The sequence below is a fragment of the Sphaeramia orbicularis genome, chromosome 5 (assembly GCF_902148855.1).
Source record: "Sphaeramia orbicularis chromosome 5, fSphaOr1.1, whole genome shotgun sequence".
Lineage (NCBI taxonomy): Eukaryota > Metazoa > Chordata > Actinopteri > Kurtiformes > Apogonidae > Sphaeramia > Sphaeramia orbicularis.
Window position 1 is genome coordinate 43,499,957 of NC_043961.1, and position 26,031 is coordinate 43,525,987.

General features: G+C 39.0%; 1 protein-coding gene across 3 annotated transcripts; it reads left to right on the forward strand.

The window, feature by feature from the left end:
• Positions 1 to 862: 862 nt before the first annotated feature.
• c5h6orf89 (chromosome 5 C6orf89 homolog) lies at positions 863 to 25,203 on the forward strand. Of its 3 annotated transcripts, none has more exons than XM_030133504.1 (9): positions 863 to 1,037; positions 1,995 to 2,094; positions 4,130 to 4,379; positions 8,530 to 8,695; positions 10,938 to 11,086; positions 14,772 to 14,920; positions 15,006 to 15,141; positions 18,426 to 18,549; positions 21,797 to 25,203. In XM_030133504.1, the coding sequence occupies exons 3-9, from the start codon at positions 4,191 to 4,193 to the stop codon at positions 21,877 to 21,879; spliced, it is 996 nt and encodes a 331-aa protein (XP_029989364.1). In that variant the 5' UTR covers positions 863 to 1,037; positions 1,995 to 2,094; positions 4,130 to 4,190; the 3' UTR covers positions 21,880 to 25,203. The 3 variants fall into 3 exon arrangements, with proteins under 3 accessions (XP_029989364.1, XP_029989365.1, XP_029989366.1); XM_030133505.1 differs by having other exon boundaries at positions 1,995 to 2,084; XM_030133506.1 differs by lacking the exon at positions 1,995 to 2,094.
• Positions 25,204 to 26,031: the final 828 nt, after the last annotated feature.

Consider the following 26,031-nt stretch of genomic DNA (forward strand, 5'->3'; position numbering starts at 1 on the left):
CAATTTTCAGCTAACTTAGTTTTAAAACACTTTACTTACATTGGCCAGAAATCAGATTTTGCAGAGGGTTGTAAATCCTTTGCTGAGAAGCTAAAACTTGTAAAAATGTGCAATATTAGATGTGAATTTCCTGCAGCACTAACTTTTCTTCCACAGGTGTACCACAGGTTCAAATATGTCCAGCTCCCACTAGTGGTAAAATTATGAAGTCTCATGATGTTCCATTTACATAAATCAGGAACAAAACTACTGAACAAAACACTTGCTTTGCATTGCTTTTTTATTGGAATTTTAAACATTGTTGACAGGACAACTTTACCAGGTAACCAAGGAAGAGGCATCAAGAGGTTATGATCAGGTAAGACCATTGTGGCAGCTGTGATTAACAGAGTAAGAACAATGTATAAGTGCAAATGTAGCTCCTGTAAAAATACATTAAGGACCATTTTGGGTGAATTTGGGGGGGGGTGCTAACATCATCAGCTGAAAATAAATGTAATATTTATAAAACCATAACAGCGCAAATGAAACTTTAAACGGCACAAACAAAGCCCAAAAAACCTCTGACTGACCTCAGAATGACCTATAAAAGAATTGTTAACTCGATAAGCATAATAGCACAAACAAAAATTTTAACTGCACAAACCAGCACAAACGAATGAAACTATTTATCCAGAGATTTTCGTTGGATTGGGTAGGCCAACTTCACACAGGTTGAGGACTAGGTTTAACTTAAAAAAAAATGACTGAAACGACAGAGAAACAGCTGTCAACCGTCTGCAGTTCACATTCCAGTCCACCAGGTAGCGACACAGCTGTAAGCAAGCACCTCATAGTGTATGAAAATGAAGAGGAAGAAGAAGAAAGCAGGCGCTCTGTCAGTGAAAGTGTTAGCTACTTCCGTGCTGTTTGTTCGTACTTCATTCGTTATTATCCGTTATACGGTTCTTTATTTTAAATCTTTTAAACGGAAGAGATGCAGTTTGACATAACGCGAAAAACAAGATTTGACAAAACAGCACTGAATGTGACTGAAGGTAAAGCCTTTCAGTTTTCTGTTGGTTTTTTGAACATAAACAGAGGCTAACAGGCTAATGTGTCAGTTTAAGGACTTTAACAAGGATTCTGTGAACACATGAATTATATATAATAATCTTAATAACACAGGAATTACGTATAATAACACACAAATTACATATAATAATTATAATAACACACGAATTACATATAATTATAGTAACACAGGAATTACATACAGTATAACAATAATAATTATGGTAACACAGGAAATGCATATAATAATTGTAATAACAGGAGTTTCATATAGAAATTATAATTATAATAACAGAGGAATTACATATAATAGTTATAATAACACACGAATCATATATAATTGTAATTAGCATAATATCACAGGAATTACATATAGTAATTATAATAGTTACATAACAGGGCCTGAATCTGAAAAGATTAATAAAGTTGAGACTATGTAATGAAAACTTGTTAGTTTTCAGAGTTGAAGGCTGTTTTATGCTTATATATGTAGTAGGATAGTAAATGCCAAAACGCAAACTGATGATGACTATGAAATAATGAGGAAACGTGATGTCATCACGTGACCAATTTACGGTGGACTAACGTCAAATTCGTCAGATCATAATTAACTTGCTTGAATTTGCCAAATTCGCTTTAATTAAAAAAGAGATATAAAGAGAGTAATATAATTAGAGACTTTTTAAACATTAGTAGAAGGAACAGTATTCCTGAATTTATTAAGTGAAATAAGAATGAATTCAGAGGTATAGGTTCATGGGAGGTGAAATGTTTTTCTTGGATTTAAGAATATCTTCCTTCAGAATAAATTTAAATTAAATTTATTCCATTTAGCTGTTGAACTGGCAAATGCTTGTTTCCCTTTTATTATTGGCCTAGAACATTAATGTATACGTTTTTTCTTAAATATTGCTGTGGTTTGTATATATGTAATATTTCAGATTGTTGCAGTCATGAATGAATGGATCAAAAGGAAGAACTTATGTCTATTCACTTCTATGATGGAAGTGACCAAGGAAGGATCCTTGAGAGGAAGAAACGGTCTGTATTATTAATGTAAAATACTGCTAAATTTATGCAGCTCCTTTCCTTTCCTTTCCTTTCCTTTTTTTTTTTTTTTTTTTTTTAATTTAACCTTTATTTAACCAGATAAAATCTCATTGAGATTGAGATCTCAGTGGGTGGCAGCACTACAACTAGTGAAAAATCATAAAGCACAATGATAAGTGTTTAAAGATTGAAAACATTTGTTTGAGGCACTCATATGCAGAACATCACCATAATCCAGCATTGGTTAAAAAAAAAAACAAAAACAAAAAAAAAAAGTAGCTGATACAAGGAATTTGCTCTGAGGGAGTGCTCTTTAAGCAAGCTCCATCATCGGGACTGAATTGGACACAGTTCAGCAGGTGGCTGGGGTGAAAATGCTCAGGAAGCTGAATTCTATTTTAAGTAATGCATCTCACCCCCTTCACCATGTTGAGGTATCTCTCTCTCTCTCTCTCTCTCTCTCTCTCTCTCTCTCTCTCTCTCTCTCTCTCTCTCTCTCTCTCTCTGTCTGTCTGTCTGTCTGTCTGTCTAATTCCATTAGGGTACCTTGGGTAGTTTTTAGATAAGATAAAATAAAATAGTTTTTTTTTTTGCCATTTGTGCACTTTCAGGTACATAGGAATTATTATGCAGAGTAATAAAGATTAAAATATACAATCAAAATAGAAGTCAGAGAGCTGATAGCCAATTGGACACACTGAGTTCTGTCAGCCAGATCAGTTACAAACCAGTTTGTAGCTTGGTTTGATAAACCAATCTGGTGCAGAATATTGATTAAGAGTGAGTGATCAACAATATCAAATGCCTTGGATAGATCAATAAAAAGAGCAGTGCAATATTTTTTTACAGTCCAGTGTCTGAATAAAATCATTTAAAACCTTTGGTGTGGCAGTGACAGTACTGTGCTGTTTTCTAAAACCAGACTGAAGATTTGATCAAATATCATTTGTGTCTAAAAGTCCCTTTAATTAGTCACTGACTATTCTTTCAAAGATTTTTGCCAGGACACGTATCTTTGAAATGGGTCTTATGATTGTTTAACTAAGGAATCACCACCTTTTAGCAGGGAAGTACAAAAGCAGATTTACAGACTGTAGGTTTAAGCAGGTTCAGTTAAAACAGGTTCAGTTAAAACAGGTTCACTTAAAACAGGCTCAGTTAAAACAGGTTTGTTTAAAACGGCCAGTTAAAATAGGTTTGTTTAAAACAGATTCAATGAAAACAGGCTCCGTTAAAACAGGTTTTTATATAAATGGCTACACCTCCACCTTTTCTAGGATGGTCACAATTGTAACCAGATGTAAAAATGTCTTTATCTGAGACTGATTTATTCAGACAGGTTTCTGATAAAACCAAAATATCTGTGTAAGTAAAAAAGATCATAGGACGGAATGCTTCTAGGACTCACCCATAGAAACGAATTAATGTATTTTGTTATCATGAGAAAACGAACTTTGTTAATTAATTAATTTGTTATCTTGAGATAACAAAGTTTGTTTTCTCATAGTTACTGTAACTTACTGGTAAGTTGTTGTTGAATGTGTGTTCGGCTCTGTACAGCACATGTCAGTGGCGGCTCTTGAAGGCTATGATGTGGAGGATGTGGTACCTGCTCACATCTGAGTTCTGTATATGATTCTCTATTATGAATTAACAAAATGAATTAATTCTTTATCACAAGAAAATTATCTTGTTATCTCGAGATATCAAATAATTAATTCATTATCACAAGAAAATGATCTTTGTTATCTCGAATCAATTCGTTATCATCAGATAATGACATAAAATATGTAACTCCACAGCCGTTCTCAGCTTCCGTTGGAACGTCCATTTTTCCCGCTCCATTTTTCATTGCTTACATTGTTACAACTTTTTTATTTTACAAAATTTTTATTGTTTTTCTCAGTTTTATTGTTGTTTACTGGTTGTTGTGCTGTTTGTTGCTAATTACAATGTAGTTAAATGACAGATGGTTGTACTTTGTTGTTCCTTCCTCCATAATAACCTGCTGAAAGTGTCTCCTTAGGTGATACTATGATCCAGCTTTAAGCCAACACAACTGTGTTGACTCTGTCACGGCTGTCGTCATGGGAACTACCACGAGCGAGCCCTGTATATATGACAAACTGTCCGAGAGCGTTGAGATCCTGCGACAGTCAGGCTACCGTTATGGGATGTCAGAGCGGGAGATCGAGAGGTTCATCAAACAGGTGTTGGAGACCAACGAGCCCCGGAGGGACCCGCCTCAGTTCCCCATCCTCCACGCCACCATTAAGGTCAGATTCATTCAATGTTAAAACCTTCCAAGGTTCAAACCAGGACAAACACTACAGTTCTCCTTCCTTCTGCAGCTTTCTCTGTGTCCAAATGAAAGTTATTTTGCAGAAATGTGGACTTGTGAGGTGGAAAAACATCTTCAACTATAAACTCTTCTTCTAATTAGACCAATAGGTCTTCTATCATTAACTGTGTGGAAATAATTCCAGCTTCATATTTTTTTATGTAATGTAGGGCTGCAATTTACATTAATTTTGACAATTGATTAATCTGTAGATTATTTTAATAACTAATCAATTCATCAGATGAACACAAAAGACTCAATTCTTGAAGATCGGTATTGAACCCAAAGCAATATAGGCTGCAGACAAGTCACTAATGATTACATCCCCGCAATGGCTTTGGGTATAGTTAGCGAGCACTAGCCCACTACTTAGACTTGTTATGGCTAGAGACTAGCAAGCTATAGTCTTCAACCAGCTCTGGTTATGGGCTGTCAAGCTAGTGTTGTATTTATTATTTCTAGTCAACGATAGATAATGTTGGTCTGGTGGCCTGGTACACGGAGATGGATGAAAACGTTCTAATTACGATGATAGTGTCTAACTAGCTAGCGGGCTAAAGTAATCATGACATGTAGGCTATCTTAAGCTAGGTTTACATTATGTTTGTGGTGACCATGGCAGCCCCATATACCTGAAACGTACTGCACTGTGGGATTGTGGCCATTTTTTTCTCCATATTCAAGTTTTGTTGCTTAAATGGCACACTACGTTTTGGCCAAACGGGGCTGCCCGGCATCTGAAGCCTCAGCCATGCTGCTCTGTGTTTTCCTCTGTTACACTACACACCATGTGGGCATGCCACAATAATAACGTACTTAAGACCCGATGAATCGACTGCTGAATTCATTGCCAACTCTTTTAAGAATCAATTTGGATCGATTTAATCAATTTGTTGATGCAGCACTAGTCCGTATTTTATTCGACTCAAATAAGAGGACCAAAGGACTTTCCAGGTGTGAATACACCCTAAAGTAAAATGACTTATACCATAAAGGTTGCCTGACGAGTTTTGAAGATATAAAACAGTTTCACAATCTTGATAATAAGGATTTCTTTAGGTTTTTACAAATCATTATAATAATAATAATCAAGCATGCTGAAACAGATTTTTGAAGTGATCAACAAGAATGATGGAGCCACTCATTACTGAGTCCTTTTTTGAAACTTTTATTTCATTTTTAATGGGATTTTGTTTTTGTTTTTTTTAGCTGTGGTCTTAAATTTTTAATCAGCTGATTAACAGCCTATTTCAGTTTAATTGTTGTTTTCAATAAATTGCTTACTCAATGTATTTTTTTTGTCTCACTCCCATTTCTTCTTTTTGCATTTTTGAAGCTCTACTTAGAACTTTCTTAAGATCCAACAGTGCAATTCATGCAATTTTTCAACTGGTCTTAAGATTTTGATCAGGTGTGTTTATATAGTTGTCCTCAAAATTATTCATACTCCTGCCATTTTTTGTGATTATTTTGTTTGTTTTTGTGATGAAATGAATGAGTTTCGTCCAGTTTGTTTGTGACTTATGAGTGATACACAAGTGAGTGAATAACAACAAATAATACTTCAAGAAATACTTTATTCCAGGAGTATTTTATTAATGGATTTCCAAAAAATGCCATGTCCAAAATTATTCATACCCTAGGTTTAGTAGGTCCAATGTCTTTTTGTAATAGTGAATAGAGTAGCCTTTGTTCTGGATGATGGTTCCTGTTAGTGTCCACAGACTCTCTTTTGTCTCCTGCGGGGTATTGGTCCACTCTTCCTGGACCAAAGCCTCCAGCTGGTTCTGACTGGATGGTCTCCTACTAGGGTTGGGAATCTTAGTTGTAAGGCCAATACAATACGCATCTCGATACAACATCTCCGATCCGATATGTTAAAGATATGTGTATGGCATCTCACGACGCAATGCGATTCGCTTCACACCCAAATCCCAATACAGAGCGATTAAGCACATTCTGATTGAACTCATTCATTCTGGTAAAAAAAAAAAAAAAAAATGCAGTGCAATTCAATGAGCTTGATTATTTATTTATGAAATAAGACCATGACTTTTCACAAAGTGGCTTTTGTGCGATTTCAGAACACGTGCCTCACATACAGTCAGTGAAAAAGTTAGGACTTTGTTTCCAAAGTCGTTTCTCTGCATGTTTCTAACACTCAACTTCTTGCTCCCTCACCAAATCAATTTGTAATGTATTGTATTTGTAGTGTAGGTAAAACAGAAAGAGGTTCTGTCACTTTAAGAGACACCTGAGCTAGGTATTCTGGGATGTGCTGTTGGATATGTATGTCACTGTTTAAGGAAGTATCTCTGGTATGTACAGCAGTATTCAATGCAGTTGATATAGTAAAAAGTACACATTCAGAAACCACACGCCGTTACCTTCCTTCTATGTCTGTCAGATTCAGATACAGATGTTACAGTATTCATCTGCGGCGCTCGTGCCAAAGTACATCCGCGGAGGTCATACTGTAGTGTGCAGTGAGTGTACACATCCACGAATCCGCAGCATATGATAACGTGGGTCTGAGGGAAAGAAAAACTTAACTTAAATAAAGAGTAATAGTTTTAAATGCAAGTAAAAATATATTCTGTTGAAAGGATCGAATTTTATCAATATAAACATTCAATAACCGATGCATCACAATATCATTCCAAACTTTTCTTTCACTCGCAGCTTCTCTATCGAGGCACTCGGATCATGCACACCTGTGTCGGCGTAGCGATATGTATCGGATAATCTTCCCATCCCTATCTCCTTACCTATTGCTCTGGTCTTCAGCTCCCTCCACAGATTCTCTATTTGATTTAGGTCAGGACTTTGACTGGGCCATGTCCTTGAACCACTACTGCACTACCTTGGCGGTATGCTTGGGGTAAGGGTCCAAATAGGACCAGTCTGGAGTTTCTCAGCAAACGCTTTCATGTTGTCATCCAGGATGTTGATATAATCCTCCTTTTTATGATGTCCTGTATCTTGATGAGGTTCTCGGTGCCACTAGCAGAAAAGCAACCCCATAGCATTATGTTTCCCCCACCATGCTTGATGGTCAGGACTGTGTTCTTCAACTTGTGTGCTTCTCCTTGCTTCCTCCAAAAGTAGGCAACATCGATGTGGCCAAACAACTCCATCTTTGTTTCATCAGATCACAGGACTGATGACCAAAAGCTAGGATCTTGGTTAAGAAGAGCTCTAGCAAATGCCAGATGAGCCTCCTAACGTTTCATCTGGAGTTGTGGCATCTTCCTGGGTCTGCAACCATGGAGACCTCCTTTGTGCAATGCTCTCTGGATGGTTGCCCATGATATCTTCATACATTTGTTATGGTGGTGGCATCGTAATGCTATGGTTATAACCTATAATACTAGGGTGTTTCTCTGTTAGTGGCACCAGAAACCTCATCACGTTACAAGGCATCATAAATTTAACATCCTGGTTGACAATGTGAAGATGTCCGCTGAGAAACTCCAGATTGGTCCTGATTGGACGTCCCAGCAGGACAATGACCCCTACCAAGGTAGTGAAGCTGTGGTTCAAGGACATGACCCAGTCAAAGTCTTACCTAAATTATATAGAGAACCTCTGGGGGGAGCTGAAGACCAGAGTGATGGGTAGGGGACCATCCAACCGGAGCCAGCTGGAGGGTTTGGTCCAGGAAGACTGGACCAACATCCCACAGGAGACGTAAGAGTCTGTGGACACTAACAGGAACCATCATCAAGAACAAAGGCTAATGTTTTGACTATTAAAAAAAGACACTGGACTTAGTAAACTGGGGGTATGAATAATTTTGAACATGGTGTATTTTGGAAATCCATTAATAAAATACTCCTGAAATAATGTATTTCTCCAAGTATCATTTGTTGTTATTCCCTCACTTGTGTATCACATATAGGCTAAGTCACAAACAAACTGGATGAAACTCATTCATTTCATCACAAAACCAAAAATCACAAAAAATGGCAGGGGTATGAATAATTTTGAGGACAACTGTATGTATACACGTATATATCATGTGTGTTCCTTTGTCCCACGTTCATGATCCTATTGTGTGTGTGTGTATGTGTCTTGTTGTGTAGTTTATGCTGATAGTGGGAGTCCTGCTGCTGGTGCTCCTGGCCTTCACCTACCCTCAGAGAACCCCCCACCTCGCTCTGGTAAACCTGGGCTCTTATAACTGGTCATCCCCCCTCAGCCACGTCCGCCTGCTGTCCCTCCCCATTGCCAAGAAATACAATCTGCAAGGTTGGAACTCCCCATTGTGTGTGTTTGATTTCCTGTTGACACCTGGTGTCTGCATATGTCTGTGGAGGAGTTACCTCCTACATTCACTTCAGTTCAACTCACTGGCCCTAATGTTTGTCAGATTAAAGGGACTCAGGGACCATCAGTGGCCTTTATGTAGCCTAACCCTAACCCTTTAAAGGTGCGGGAGACTTTCGTGACCAATTTTTCATCAAATCTGTAAAACCTCAGTCATAGCCTAAGTATCATGAATCTGTAAGTCTTCCTTCCTTCATTACGGTGAACAATTTTGAAGTTCCATCTGCCATAAACAAACCATGTGTTTACAAACCAAGCCGGGAGGTAATTCGGGCATGTTCGGAATTTTGTCGCGACGTGCATTGTGGGAAAGGGAAGTTCGCGCAGCCACCTGACAGTGTCAGCGGCAGCGCAACTGTATGGTATTATACGAATGAAACAAACACAATGCGGAAACGGCTGAAACACGGAAACGGCTGGAGGAATATGCAAAGAGGGAAGGGAGCTCCTGCTGTTTCTGTGTCGTGTCTGTTCAGCTGCCGCTGTCAGGTGGCTGCGCGAGCCTTCGCTTCCCACAACGCACGTCGCGACAAAATTCCAAAGATGCCTGAATTAGCCAAAGTGCTAGCAGAATAGTTGACTAATGTATGCTTCACTTTAATGTGGCATTTTAAGCTGGAAGTGCTTCAGTGAAAAGAAAACTCCTTTCTGTAGAGTGTGAATATAATATTTTGTGTCGGTCAACTGTTCGTCTTAGTTTTTTTATAGTCAAATTTCCTATCCAGAGGGCCAATGTGCTGCTTAGCATCTTCCATCTTAATGGTTGGTTCTGCTGCCTGTCAGTACCAGATCAGGTGCCCTTTTGCACATGCATGATGGCACATCTGCTTGAACAGACTGCCCAAAATGCGCTGGCAGAGACGGTCAGAGTCATTCCGCGCTGCAGATGGGTTAATTCCGGTAAAATTATTAACCGGATTAATAATGATGATGGATTAGTCCACGAAAAAAATAAATAAATGTATGTATGTATATATATATATATATATATATATATATATATATATATATATATATATATATATACCAGTGGCAGGCCGTGCATTTCACACCTAGGCCTTCAGTAGTGCTCCGTCTGAATCAATCCACCCCTCAATAACTATTTTATGGGTATAAAACCATCTTATTATGCAGAAATGCAGTATAAAGAGCTGTTGCATCGCAGATAGATAACTCGTGTAACCACAACAAATGCCTTTACTGAATAAACAAACCCGGGGTGCACAAGTCTCCTTCTCCAGCTGTGACACACATAAAAAAGCATCAATAATCACTTCATAAACTTGCAATATTATTTAGGAAAATAGCAACATTTTACTTACCAAAAATTCTGATTATTTGTACACAAAATCCATCCTCCTTTCTTTCCTCAAAAAGAGTTCAACTACTCTGTTGTGCAGATTATCCGTGCGGGTACAGCTTGTAGTTAGTGGAGTGAAAGTGACGGACAAATCCTTTTCCTGGTTGTGGCTGGCTTGTTAGCTTCAGAATTGTCCGACCTTCCTTAACGATGTCCAGCTTTTCTTGAAAAGTCCATCTTGAAAATGGCTTTGACAATAAATCTGCAACCAAATCCATTTCTTCTCCTCCTTCAGCCATTGTGGGTTGACAAAACAGCTATTAAACAACACAACTATATTTCTGTTTGTGCAGCTCATTACAGATGCAGTTTGCTAGCTTTGGCTAGTACGCTCTCTGACGATTCAATCAAAGGGTGTGATACGCTGATGTTATTGTACGCCTGCTAGAGGGCCTTGGTGTTGCCAACTCAAAATCTGATTGGTTGAAGCAAAACTGATTGTGAAGGCCTCCAGGCAGATTTCTTTGTCTTTGACCCAGCCTGGCAACAAATGATGGCTGAAATATGATTGGTTAAATGCTTTAATATGAAAATACATGTCTGGAAGCAGCACAACCAGGGGAAAAGCTGTGAAAGGAAGCAGACAGACCATTTGGAATTATTTAATAAGCATTCGTGGACAAAACATAATTAACATCAGTCTGTGATTCAGATATTTTTTTAGGCCAGCAGAGAAGGCCTTGCAGGCCCTGACGGCCCACTACTGATATATACATATATATATTTGTGTTAGGGCTGTCAAAATTAATGCGTATATGTAGTTTCTTTTTAATATAATCTATGTGTTGTACTGTTTGATTTGAGGCTTCCATGAGTGGTGGAGTGGCGGTTCACTCCAACACACTCCAGTCAACTGTTCTGGATGTGCAGTCATCACCTCAGTACTTCAATTCCCAGAGAGCCTCCGAAGGACGGTGACACTGCGACGGGGGCCACAGCTGGTCCTGCTGAAGGTCAGAAGTCACCCAAATTACTCTAATGAACTCACTGTGTTTGGAATACACTCAACAAAACAGAATTTCATCAATCAATTTGTTGACTTTCAAAGATACTCCCACAATGTAGATTCAGTTCATTTATCCCTTTTTCTGAAGTTACTTATCAGACAGAATGGAAAGGAGTGAAAAGTAATCTTAAATACCAAATCTGCTATGATGTTTAAAACTGAGGTCAGGAACAGGCATCAAACATGGTGGAAAATATGTTCTGACTTGTGGATTATGTGCGTGAATATTGTTCAGTGTGTTCTCATCTGTTTACTTCACCGTCCTCTTTTCTATCAAACATGACCTACATCAGGGGTGTCAAACATGCGGCCTGTGGGCCAAAATTGGCCCGCCAAAGGTTCCAATCTGGTTTATGGGATGAAATTCCAAAGTGCAAAAATTACACTGAACAGTCAATGGTGTCAAACTGGTTTTAGTTCAGGTTCCACATTCAAACCAAAATGATCTAAAGTAAAATAATAACCTATTACCCTATAAATAATGATTCTAAATTTTTGTGGTTTAATGTGAAAAAAAATTACATTACTCTTATGAATAATGACAACTTCAAATGTTTCTCTTTGTTTTAGTGCAAAAAACCCCCATTAAATTGTGAAAATATTTACGTTAACAAACTATCTTTTAACAATAAAATGTGAATAGCCTGAACAAATATGAACAATCTAATGTCTAAAGAAAATTAAGTGTAATTTTTCCAATATTCTCCTTATTATTCAGTGTTTTGTGCCTTTGTGGATCTGATCTGTAATGCATATGTATAAATGATTAGTTGAGGCAGAGTATTGTTAAAATTACATTTATTTTTCTTGAGAAATTTCAGGGGTTTTTTAGGTTATTCACATCTTTTTTGTTTGGATAGTTTGTAAATGTAAATATTTTCAGAATTTAATGTTATTTTTTTTGCGCTAAAACAATGAAATATTTGTAGTTGTCATTATTTATGTTATTATGTTATTAGTTTACTGGTCTGATCCGTTGGAGAACAAACTTGGGCTGAGTGTGGAACCTGAAAGGCAATGGGTTTGACATCCCTGGCCGATGTGATGATGTCAGCCTAACCCTAACCCTAACCAGTAAACAAGCAAAAATGGTTTACTGTCTGGACCAGGACATTGGTTCTGCCACTCCAGATTTAAATAAACTGGTCTTGGATGTTGTGTTCTGGTCTCTGCAAGGTGGGAGTTCCCTCAGTGTCTGGACCAGGACATTGGTTTTACTACTTCAGACTTAAATAAACTGGTCTTGGATGTTATGTTCTGGGGCCTCATGTATAAAGTGTGCATATGCACAAAAACCTGGCATACGCCCTTTTCCACGTTCACATGTATAAAGAGTGAAGTGACTGTGGAAGTGTGCAGTCTTCCACGCCAAGTCCATAGCTGGCGTACGCACGTTTCTAGTGCTTTTGAACCTTTGCCGACACTTAGAGGTGATACTGAGGAACTGTTAATAATGTGAAAAAGATGATTCCTCCGTGTGATGCACACATCAGAGATACACAGATGAACAATGAACACACCAGCACGTCATCCTACTGCCAGAGGAGCACATCCCCCCACCAGAACCAGACCCTGGACCCATCAGTGCCAATCCTGCCCAGGAGGATATTAACCTAGCAACAACCATATTAAGAGACAAGGCCACAAAATTCATTGGTTGATAAATGCATTTAATCTGATATTAATTTCTGTGGGAACATTTATAAGTCGGTCCAGGTGCTCATTGACGCTGTCGATTGTCCTCACGATGTCCTCTTGTGACTCGGGTAAGCACAGACCCATGCCGGTATCAGCAGCTGGCTGTTGGTGGTCCGGAGGATCGGCTAACGCTGAGGAGGCAACAGGAAGCCTCTGTGACAGGAGGTTATACTGCATCTCACCCTCTTCTGCCTCATTGTTGGAAAATAATATATTGAGTTATTAAACATGAGTCAAAGTCTTTGATTTCCTCTTTGATAACCTGGCATGATTACGCATGAACCTTTATCTTGTTTGGCTGTGATCAGACTATTGTATGACCTGTAGAATGAACAAATGTGTGAGTTACACAAATGCTAAATATATATTTACCTTGGGGATGATCCGAGTCAGCCCTGTTAGACCACAGGTCACTCACAATAGTGGCGACTCTTTCCTCAAATGGGCTGACTTCGTCCTCCTTTCTCCTTCCGCCTGTTTTGGCCTCCGCTTCGCGTCCACCTTGACGTCATCATCTGATCATGCAGAGAGGGGAATCCCAGAGGGAATCCCACCTGCAGGCCCTGTTTATACTAATTTGCATATGTAAATGTGGGCATGGAGAGGGAGGAGTCAGGTACTCCAACATATGCGCTCAATTCCATGCTGATTGGGATGTTTAAAGGAAATGTACTTGGATTCGGGCACACGCTCAGTTTTATTCATTCATTCAAGACTTGTGTGGATTTCATACTGAAACCTGGCATACGTTCAAATCTAGAAAGTCCGTACACACAAAAAAATCCAGATGAACAAAACTGTATGTACACCCAAATCCAAGAACACTTCCTTTGTACACCCCAATCAGCATAGAATTGACCGCATATGTTGGAGTACCTGACTCCTCCCTCTCCACGCCCATATTTAAATATGCAAATTAGCATAATCAGGGTCTGCAAGTGGGATTCCCTTGGGATTCCCCACTCTGGTGATCAGTGAATGACGTCAAGGTAGACGCGAAGCGGAGGCCAAAATAGGCGGAAAGAGAAAAGAGGATGAACTCAACCTGTTTGAGCAGAGAGTTGCCGCTATTTTGAGTGACACTGGTGTAACAAGGGGCGACTCGAATCATCCCCAAGGTAAATATATATTTTGTATTTCTGTAACTCACATATTTGTTCATTCTACGGGTCATGCGTAATCATGTCAGGATATCAAAGAGGAAATCAAAGACTTCGACTCATGTTTAATAACTCAGGGCAATCGGCGGCATCAATGAGCGCCTGGACCGACTTATAAATGTTCCCACAGACATTCATATTACATTAAATGCATTTATCAACAAGTGTGATCTGTGATCCTTGTCTCTTCATGTGGTCGAAATCACATCCTATTCAGATGGCAGGATTGGCATTGATGGGTCCAGGGTTGGTTCTGGTTCTGGTGGGGGGGTTGTGCTTCTCTGGCAGTAGGATGACATGCCGGTGTGTTCATTGTTTAACTGTGTATCTCTGGTGTGCACATCAATCGGAGGAATGACCTTTGTCACATTATTAACAGTTTCTCAGTGTCACCTCTAAGTGTCGCCAATGGTTCAAAAGCACTAGAAACGTGCGTACGCCAGCTATGGAGTTGGCGTGGAGGACCGCACACTTCCACGGTCATGTCACTCTTTGTAAATCTGAACGTAAGCGTGGAAAAGGGTGTACGCCACGTTTTTGTGCGTACGCAACCTTTGTACATGAGGCCCTTGGTTGGTTGGCAGGTTGGGAGTTCCCTCATTGTTTTGACCAGGACATTGGTTCTGCCACTCCAGACTTAAATAACCTGGGCTTGGATGTTGTGTCCTGGTCTCTGCAGAGTGGGGGTTCCCTCAGTGTCTGGACCAGGACATTGGTTCTATCACTACAGACTTAAATAAACTGGTCTTGAGTGTCGTGTTCTGAACTCTGCAGGGTGGGAGCTCCCTCAGTGTCCAGCGGCAGCAGCTGGAGGAGCTCTACCTGGCTCATTCCATGTCCATGTCCATTGTGCTTGAAGAGGATGGGCTCCAAACCCAGAACTCTGGTCTCCCTCAGGGCCCAGCTAACTTCACCCTGCTCTGGTACTGTGCAAGTCCTGCCTAGTCCTACCATCAGTGTCTGGACAGTCTGTTTGTGAACTGACCATTTGTATTGTGTTTTTTGCAGGAAGTTCAGCATAGGGACCAGGGGGAAGGTGCTCCGCTGGCTGTTCCCTAAAGCAGAGTTGTGTCCGATGCTGGACAGTTCAGGGACCAATCTGCAGCGCTGCCTGGTTAAACACACCACCAATGCCCAGAGCAAGGTCCACCAGCTGTCAATACAACCAGAAAACATTCATTATTTCATCGTGAAAATATTAGTATTCTATCTCTTTATGTTAATGCTTCTATTTATTTCTTTGACAATATTTAATTCTAATTAAAAATGCAAAAACAGCTACATATAGGTTAATTCCATGTCAGTGTCCTTTACCACGGTGTTGATGAAGATCTGGTGTTCATCCCCAAGCACCTTCAAGGGCAATTCACTGCTCCTAATGTGTGCTAGTTAATGCTAATGCTAGGGTGAAATGCAGTGAAATTTTTTCCATGGGGATAACAAAATGAGTTAACCTTTAAATCTTTAAATTAAACTGCATAACATAATATTTGTCCTTGCCCTTTGTTGGAAAGTTGCAGTGAAATTATTTCAAAAATGTAAACAATGGCCCACTTTTAGGAGGTATTCGTTTTAAAATTCTGACTGAATATCCTTGTCCATCTGCTAAGGGTTCAAATGCCAAAATAAACAGTCAAGGAACAGCACTATGTAGCAAAACAACAGAACTGATAAGGTGCTGAGATTATAACACCAATTCCAAAAATGTCAGTAAATTTGATTTAATTCTGTTACAACAATATTTTATTCACAATTAAACGTAGTGAATATCAAATGTTTAAAGTGAGGAAATGTACAAAGGAATGTACAGAGGAAATGTAAGGTAAAAAAAAATTTGGTCATTCTGAATTTGATGACAGTAACATGTAAACTAGGGATGGGTATGGAAACTGGGTATTAAACCCAGGGTCAATTTTGCAAGACTGGTTGTGGAGACATAAAGAAGATTTCCTAATTCAAACAAACAATCAGTCAATCCAATTTTATTTATATAGCACCAAATCATAACAAAAGTTTTCTCATGACGCTTTACATATCAAGTTGGTCAAAACCAGACTCTAAGCCAGTTTACAGAAACCCAACAGAATCCTCCAAGAGCAAACACTTGTGACTGGTGACAGTGGCAAGGAAAAATTTCTTTTGAACAGGCAGAAACCTCGAGCAGACCCTGACTCCTGGAGAATGGCCATCTGCCTTGGTTGGAATCATTACACAACAGCTGTCATGCACGTTTATATCAGCAACTTTGTAATACATCTTTAGTGCATTTCAATAATTTCCAGTCCAGAGGGCAGACCTAAGGTCAGGGGCAGCTTTTATCACAGCCAGCCTCATTCATCCTAGTGACAGAGGCCAGTGAACCCTAACTCCAACCCTACCCCCGTAACTCTAACCCTATAGACTTAGGGCTAGTGTTTACGCTTAACCCCTAAGCCTAACCCTAACTCCCAAACTCTAACTTCCTAGCCCTAACTCCCTAACCCAAACCCCCTAACTCTAACACTTACTCTAACTCCAACTCCCTAACCTCCTAACCCAGTAGTTCTCAACTTTTTTTGGCTCGCGACCCCATTTTAACATCACACATTTCTGGCGACCCCAGACATTCAAAACAGAGATGACTTTTTTTTTTTTTTTTTTTTTGAAAAAATTAACTTGTTTTTGATCATGTGATAGTTTGCTATACTATGTTGCAAATAAACGTTAATTTTAGATGACATTTAGGCTATATAATGTATATCATTATGGACGGAGGCAGAAAAGCCAGGTGGAGATTACTGCACAAGTGAGAATTTTATTTTCCTTGGTCAGGATATGTACAGTCAGTCCAGCTTGGATTTACATGGCTGACAATTAATACTGAACAAACAATAACTCAAACCATGAATTATGAAAGAGCTGCAGCATCTTAAACCAACCACAATGAACATTTGAAAGATAAACAGTACCACAGTGCTTCAGTTTCAGCTTCACAATTTGTCATGTCTTTTATGGATTGGGATTGTCTCTGTCAACTCAACATATATTTTTTATTAGTAAGTTTTTATTTTTTTTGATCAATTACTACAAATTTTAGGTGACCCCACTTGAATTCCAGGTGACCCCAGGTGGGGTCCCGACCCCAAGGTTGAAAAACATTGCCCTAACCCTAACCCCCTAACTCAAACCCTATAGGGTTAGGGTTAGTGTTAACCCCTAACCCTAACCCCCTAACTCTGACTCCAGTAGTTTCATAATGTAACATTATTTTTCTATGAGTCAGTGCAGGTTTGGTCCAAAGGAAAGTGGATTAGAGAGTTTTATCATGAACTAGTTTCATCAATAAACAGTGCTGATTTACAGCCACGATTCTAAAAATGTTGGGAAATTGATCCAACAAAACCTCTTAAATTAAGTCAATACCCCTCTCACTATCCTCAGAGATTTAGACACATCTCTCAAATATATATACAAAATCATGGAACACGGAGGAAGTCATAACTAACAAAATGATACAATTTCCATTTTTGTACGATAAGAATTCATGATTATATGAAATTATTAAGTTAAATTAAGTAACTATTTGAATGTGATATAGTGGTGATTTGGTCTGCCATGGCATCTGCTGGTGTTGGTCCACTGTGTTTTCTGAAGTCCACAGTCAACGCAGCCATCTACCAGGACATTTTAGAACACCTCATGCTTCCTTCTGCTGAGAAGCTTTATGGAGATGCTGATTTCATTTTCCTGCAGGACTTGGCACCTGCCCACACTGCCAAAGGTACCAAAAGCTGGTTCAGTGACCATGGTGTTACTGTGCTTGATTGGCCAGAAAACTCATCTGACCTGAACCCCATCAAGAATCTATGGAGTATTGTCAAGATGAGAGACACCAGACCCAACAATGCAGATGACCTGAAGGACACTATCAAACCAACCTGAGCTTCCATTCCACCTGAGCAGGGCCACAGGCTGATCACCTCCATGCCATGCCATATTGATGCAGTAATTCATGTCAAAGGAGGCCCAACCAAGTCTTGAGTACATAGAAATGAACATAATTTTCAGAAGCCTGACATTTATGTTTAAAATATTCATTTTTTATTGATTTTATGCAATATTCTAATTTTCTGAGACAGAATTTGGGGTTTTCATTATTTGTAAGCCATAAACATCAAAATTTCAAGAAATAAGACTTGAAATATTTCACTCTATGTCTAATGAGTCTGTGTAATATATGGGTTTCACTTTCTGAAATGAGTGATAAAAAATATTGAACTTTTTCATGATATTCTATTTTTTTGAGCCGCACCTGTATTTACTGACATTTTAATTGTTTATTAGTTGTATTGGTCTCTAAATTGTGTCCTACAAGTGGATGAGGAGGTCTTCATGTTGTGGATCATCTATGTTGAGACTAACCTAACTCATGTGGTTTGTGTGTTTTAGGGCGTCAGGGTCTTGGGTTGGCTGGTGGTGGGGGAGGGGCTTCCCACAGTTCGGGTTCTACCTGTACAGCGCTGTCACAAACACTGCAGCTCCTTCAACCTGGGGCTCACACCTGGAGACATGGGTAATACACAAATACACAACAACACAATTATATATATGGCACTAAAGTAACATGAAACATGCAGCTATAAAACACATATACAGTATGTTGTCCCTCCAACTGCGTACTAGATCTGTACTTTATTTTCGACTTTGATGATACAGTGGCTTGCAAAAGTATTCATACCCCTTGAACTTTTCCATATTTTGTCATGCTACGACCACAAACATAAATATAATTTATTGGAATTTTATGTGAAAGACCAACACAAAGTGATATTCAATTGTGAAGCTAAAAGAAAATGATACATGATTTTAATATTGTTTTACAAATAGAAAACTGAAAAGTACGGTGTGCAAAAGTATTTTGCCCCCTTTTCTCTGAGTGCAACCAATCAGAAGTTTCCTAATGATTGCTGAATGATCAAATGTTGACCAAATGACTAAATAGAGTCCACCTGTGTGTAATCTAATCTCAGTACAAATACAGCTATTCTATGATCTATGTTTGTTAAGAGAATATGGGGAAGCAAACAGCATCGTGAAGTCCAAGGAACACACCAGACAGGTCAGGGATAAAGTTATGGAGAAGTTTAAAGCAGGGTTAGGCTATAAAAAGATTTCCCAAGCTTTGAACATTTCACAGAGCACTGTTCAATCCATCATCCAGAAATGGAAAGAGTATGGCATAACTGCAAATCTGCCAAGACACGGCTGTCCACCTAAACTTACAGCCCGAACAAGGATAGCACTGATCAGAGATGCAGCCAAGAGGCCCATGGTGGCTCTGGATGAAATGCAGATATCCACAGCTCAGGTGGGGGAATCTGTTCACAGGACAACTATTAGTTGTGCACTGCACAAATCTGGCCTTTATGGAAGAGTGGCAAGAAGAAAGCCGTTGTTAAAAGAAAACCACAAGAAGTCCCGTTTGCAATTTGCCAGAAGTCATGTGGGGGACACAGCAAACATGTGGAAGAAGGTGCTCTGGTCAGATGAGACCACAATTGAACTTTTTGGCCTAAACACAAAACGCTATGTGTGGCAAAAAGCTAACACTGCACATCACTCTGAACACACCATCCCCATTGTCAAACTTGGTGGTGGCAGCATCATGCTCTGGGGGTGCTTCTTTTCAGCAGGGACAGGGAAGATGGTCAGAGTTGATGGGAAGATGGATGGAGCCAAATACAGGGCAATCTTGGAAGAAAACCTGTTGGAGTCTGCAAAAGACTTAAGACTGGGTCGGAGGTTCACCTTCCAGCAGGACAACAACCCTAAACATAAAGCCAGGGCTACAATGGAATGGTTTAAAACAAAACATATTCATGTGTTAGAATGGCCCAGTCAAAGTCCAGACCTAAATCTGATTAAGAATTTGTGGCAAGATCTTAAAACTGCTGTTCACAAATGCTCTCTATCTAATCTGACTGAACTTGAACTGTTTTACAAAGAAGAATGGGCAAAAATTTCAGTGCAAAGCTGGTAGAGACATACCCCAAAAGACTTGCAGCTGTAAGGAGGTTCCACAAAGAATTGACTCGGGGGGGGCTGAATACTTTTGCACACCGCACTTTTCAATGTTTTATTTGTAAAAAAAAAAATTAAATCATGTATCATTTTCTTTCTACTTCCCAATTGTATGCCACTTTGTGTTGATCTTTGACATAAAATTCCAATAAAAATATATTTATGTTTATGGTTGTAATTTCACAAAATGTGGAAAACGTCAAGGGGTATGAATACTTTTGGAAGCCACTGTATATACTGAACATATATGTTTATTTACTTTATTCAATACACGTATCAGATTTGTACCTACACTAGTAGGAATATGAAAAGTGAAAGTATTGTAATGTGCAAACATCATTTTGAAGTAGAACTAGTGAATCAGAGACAAACATTGCTTTTTGATATCAATTTTAATCATTAACTCCTAGTTACCAAACAGCAGGTGCACTCATATGCTGAATCCTGGGATGTAATTATTCAGATGTTTCATATAAGCACATCAAACCAGTGGAAACATGAGAACACAAAATTAATCAGCCATTTATTTTGTTACTTAATATTTCCATTTTTCCAAAAATGACAAATGGATTATTTAAAAAATCAAAATAGGAGTAGAGTATTTCAATGCAAGAGGCCAGCTTGGGCTGCAGTTTTTACAAAGAAACCTGGAGGGTGACATTTTTACCAACCATAACCCAACCCTAACCTTATCCCTCCAACCCTAACCATAACCCTCTAACCCTAGGATTAGAGTTAAGGGTTAGGGTTGGGGTTAGGGTTACCAGTAGGGTTTGAGTTGAGGGTTGGGGTTAGGGTTATCAGTAGGGTTAGGGTTAAGGATTCGAGTTAATGGTTGAGGTTAGGGTTACCGGTAGGGTTAGGGTTAAGGGCTAGGTTAGGGTTAAGGGCTAGGTTAGGGGAACATATGGAATGGACTCTGAGTAAAATAGAATATGGTTTCAAGTCCAACTCACTGATCCCCCCCCCCCCCCCCTCCCAATATTTTTTTAATTTAAATTTTATTTTTACAAATGAGATACAAAGAATATCAGCACCAGCTTCTCTCATAATATATTAAAATCAATAGGTAATCTGTTATTTTTTATAATGTATTATAAATGAAGGAATGATCACAGGCCTGGTAACGACATGGTCTGTAAACATCCTTCATCTTCTTCAGACATTATGTTTAAATTTTGGACATAATCAATGAAATGTCTCCATAATTAGTTTTTTTATTTCAGTATATATGTTATTGTTTTGAGGGGAGGCTTTGTTCAAATCAGTCTTTAGTTTTTTTTCCCACAGTAGTTTAATACTTTTCTGAGGTCTATGAATATTCTCTGACTTTTGCTTAAGTTGTTTTTCTGAATAAAAAACAAACAGAAACACTTTAGGGTTCAATGCAATTTTTTTTTACATTATTTTTCAACCATTATTCTTACCTTCTCCCAAAACATTCAAATTTTTCTGAACTGATTGATTTAGTTTAATCTTCTGCACAAGTCTTTTCCCCCTTCCTCTGATATTTCAATTACCACATCTTCTTGCCAAGCATTTAGTCTCTTTTGTGATTTTTCAGATGGAAAGAGAGTGAAAACATCAACCGACTGATTTTTATTGCATGATAAAATAATGAAAAAAATCCATTTACATGATTTTGTATAATTGACCTAAATGATGTATAATATACACTGATGAATACATGACAGTAATAAGTGGCTTTGTGTGTGTGTCTCCCTCGGTCTTTTGTGAAGTGTACGCTGACCCTCGTTACTGGCAGATGGAGCTCTTCCCGGGCCAAGGCCAGAACATAATCTGTGATGGTTCCATGTTTTAGATCACTGTTTAAGGACTGTGACCCAGGACGTCTCTCCATGCCCCCCCCTCACACCAATGCCTTATTAGTCGATGCCACTCCCTCTGCTGAGGCTCAGTGTGGAGGTCAGAGGTTTGGACATGATCAGCCATCAGCTGATCTGACCTCATCACCAGATTTCTTTAAAAAAATAGCAGGGCTTCAGGTGTGTCTGTTTCAGGTTCCAGGCCAATACCTTTGTAGTGATAGTTTAAACCATGCGTTAGCATTAGCATGCATTGCTATCATAATGCAAGGCACATGTGAGCTGATTATCTTTGAGTCATTTGTTTTGAGGTTATACCATAGCTGTGGGAACCCATTTCATATGGGGAGTGCTGTGAGGATCATGCCAACGGTGATGCAAAATCAATTAGCTTTTTCACTTGATGAAAATACATTGTTTGACTATTAATGCCAAATTACTTGTGTGAGATAGATAAATAAATAAAAAAACAGGCTACATGAAATATAAGACAAATGAGTGACTGACTGAGCACTGACTTATAGAGAAGCCAGATTTACACAATATTGCAGCAAGTACCAACAACTCTTCACTCGCAAAGTAGACAATAATCCGAAGCACAGGCTAACACACAACTAGCAACTGTAGGCTACTGGCTGCAGAATGCAAGATTTACAAAATAGACTACTTTAAGAGCATGGACTACTGATAAATAATATTCAAGGAAAAGAATGGACATATGTTTCTTCAAACTAAGGTGATGATGAGCACGTAGACTTATTTATGCCGAGTCTGAGTGCAATTTGATGTGGGACTGGAAATCAATTTTCTCCCCTCATTAAATGTCCTTCGCTGATTAACAATAGAAAGACTAGGATTTTTTTTGTGTCATGAAAACAGCGATCAAATCAGACACTGATGGATGGGTCTGCAACAGGTGACAGGAGTGTGAGCAGTGCTCTCCGTGGTTCTGAAAGGGTTACTGTTTGTCACGTTTTTTATGTTCTAAACAACAGTGTTTTCCCACAATTTTCAATTTATATATGTTTTTTTTATTCGGTCAAAAGGAGGGTCTTCACGTACTACTTGCTTACTGACATTTATTTTCATAAACTTTTCAGAGGCATTTCCACCTTTGTGTTTTTCACAAATCGCACTCTGGGTTTACTGTTGTAGCAGGTGCACATACCTTATGCTGATGTTCCAAATATGTTTTTGTGATCCAAGGTAACACTGATGAAAGTTTTCACCATCTCCTGTATGTATAGCTGTTCCACAATGTCTGCGTGCACATGCGTGAATGTGAGGTGCGTCAGCCTCCTCTGGGTCATGCTGCTCCTCAACCAGGTTTTAAGGCATCTAAGTCATGCACACATAAAACAAATTAAATTGACATTAGAATACTATCCAACAAAAAATAGTTAGATTATAGCTATTTATTGATTTATCAATGACTTTATTTAATTGTTTAATTTATACATTTGGAATGTTTTGTCCTGTAATCTAGAGGGGGGTGCTACAGCACCCTGCACACCCCTACTTTCCATAGCCTTGGGTTAAACTGAGGTGTAGACATTGTGTAAATGCAGTCAGTCATCTTCTGAACAGCTTTATCCTCCAGAGCGTCGTGGGGGCAGAGCCTACCCCAGCTACCTATGGGTGAAGGCGGGGTTCACCCTGGACGTGTCTTCAGTTCATCACAGGGCTGACATAGAGACGAACAACCAATCACTGTCACATTCACACCTATGGGTGGCTTAGATTAACCAATGAACCAATTAGTGCATGTCTTTGGATAGTGGGAGGAGCCAGAGAACCTGGAGAGAAACCACACAAACACGGGGAGAACATACACCTCCCTGGTGGTCCCTGGCGTTGGAATCAGTTGACTTGTTTAACGTTTTATAGAGTCATCTCTAGTTTTTAGATGCAGGCAGTATTGAAGGAGGTAATACCCAGTGCTGCACCTGTGTTCCGGTACCTTAAAATATTTGTCATTGTTTTTTGATATTCCACATAACCAAGATACAGTTTTAACATAACTGTTTTTGATTCATAACAAATATCCATTAAAAACAAGAAATGTCAATGACACAAAATATTCACATTGAATGTTTTGACCATATCATCCCGTCTTTCAGTTACTAAAAAGCACACACTACACATTCCAACACAACTTCCTGAACACACACAAACATGCACACATCTGCCAAACTGAAGCTACAGAATAAGATGAAATGTACCCTACCCTTAAAATCAAACTGTCAAACTAGTGACATGACATTTTAATTTAAAACATGTTTAATTCACATTTGAAAAATCCACCATTTCATTTAGTAAAAAGTATCAAAAGCTTCAAAAGTGAAAAGACCCTCTGACCCTGAACTGCTCTTCCTCTTGTTCTGCAGTTTGAACATGTAACTCTTCTTTGGATGCTGCATTTGATTATTTAGTTTAAGGGCTTTTCATTTTCATTTCTTGTTGTTATACTGCCTTCACTCCCTCAGTGTCTGATGGTTTCAGAGACACTAACCATAACCTCTAACCCCCCTGACCCTAACTCAACCCTAACGCTAACCCTTAGCCTAACCGAATGGTTTCAGAGACAATAACCCTAACCCAACCCTAACCCCCTAACCCTATGGTTTCAGAGACAATAATCCTAAACCAACCCTAACACTATGATTTCAGAGACAATAACCCTAAACCAGCCCTAACCCCTAACCCAAACCTCACCCTAACCCCTGCAATTTTTATGCTGAAGATTTTTTGTAAATGTGGAATATTTCAAAACTATATCACCCATTTTCATTTAAAAGATCTGTTACACGATTGCTAATTCTGTCTGAATAAAATCTTTAAACCTGTCTTAAAACCAAAACCACATTTTAGTCAAGAGAATCTTAAAAGAAGGATTTAATTTGGATGGTCTTCCAAAAACCAGTTGATACACATTTTTACTTTTACATTTTAAATTTTCATCTTATTTTGACTCATAAAATCTGCTGTTCTAATTTGTGTAATTTCTTTCTCAGATGGATGATGAATGTTAAGGCTATTATTAAAAAAATAATACAGATAATGGGTTTTGTTATACTGAGACTAAAAATATTTTCTAATGAAATCATCTTGGAAAATGTTCTGAATGAAAATGTTCAAAGATGAGATGATTTATTTTGTGTAAAATTAGGAGAGGGTGAAAAAATACATTTGCCAAAGTTGAAGAAACAACCTTTTGTTTGAGGGTCCAATCATTTTATTATAAACAAATGTAATTAGGGCTGTTCTTTTGAAAAGTTTTCATTGCATAGACATGTCACACTTTTCAGAGAAAATAAAGTGTAAAAAAAACACCTGCATGTATTTGCTTTATTTCATCTATGTATTGCTCAGTTTTGGGGTTTGAAAGTAGATGCATTCATGTGGCTTGGAATCCGTTTAACATTTTGATCAGTGTTAGGACAGATAGTACGAGTACTGGACCCAGATGCAAGACCCTCAGACAGGAGTACAATTAAAAGGGATTTATTAGAAATAGTCAGAGTAACAGGTTCACACAGAGTGGTAATGAATATATCTTCAGCTGGACTGAGATGGGGAATCGTCTCGGCTTCGGATCTTAAGTGAACCACGTTACGGCCCAGGTCGGGAGCACACGAGGGGAACCCGACTAGGAGAGAGCAAAGGAGAATCAGAGGGCAGACCAGGTCATACACGGGCAGACAATCAGACAGGCAAACGTACATAGGGTCAGGCAGGCTCACGTACCAATAGTCCAGGCAGGGGTCAAAACCAGGAAAAGGCACCAAGGCGGAGGAACAGACAGGGGTCAGTCGTATTCTCAGGTGTGATGGACAAACCAGGTCGAAGACAGACGAGCAGGCAGACAAGGAACAGGCAGAGTCGGTGGTCGATAGGCAAAACAGGTCACAACAGGCAGGCAGGATCAAAAAACGCTGGTAAGTTATCACACCAAGGGTTGAAAACGAACTGGCAACGAACAGGGGAAAACACAGGGTTTAAATACACAAGAGGGCGGGAAGACAATTGGACACAGGTGGAGACAATCAGGGAGGAGGCAGGTAATCAGGGCAAAGGTGAACACAAAGAGGAAGTAAAGACACCAGACAAGACACATGAGGGAAACTAACAAAATAAAACAGGAAACA

Coding starts and splice junctions, on each gene's coding strand:
- c5h6orf89 (XM_030133504.1), top strand. CDS start 4,191: ATGGGAACTACCACGAGCGAGCCCTGTATATATGACAAACTGTCCGAG. Junction 11,087..14,771: donor CACAGCTGGTCCTGCTGAAG/GTCAGAAGTCAC, acceptor TGAACTCTGCAG/GGTGGGAGCTCCCTCAGTGT. Junction 14,921..15,005: donor GCTAACTTCACCCTGCTCTG/GTACTGTGCAAG, acceptor TGTTTTTTGCAG/GAAGTTCAGCATAGGGACCA.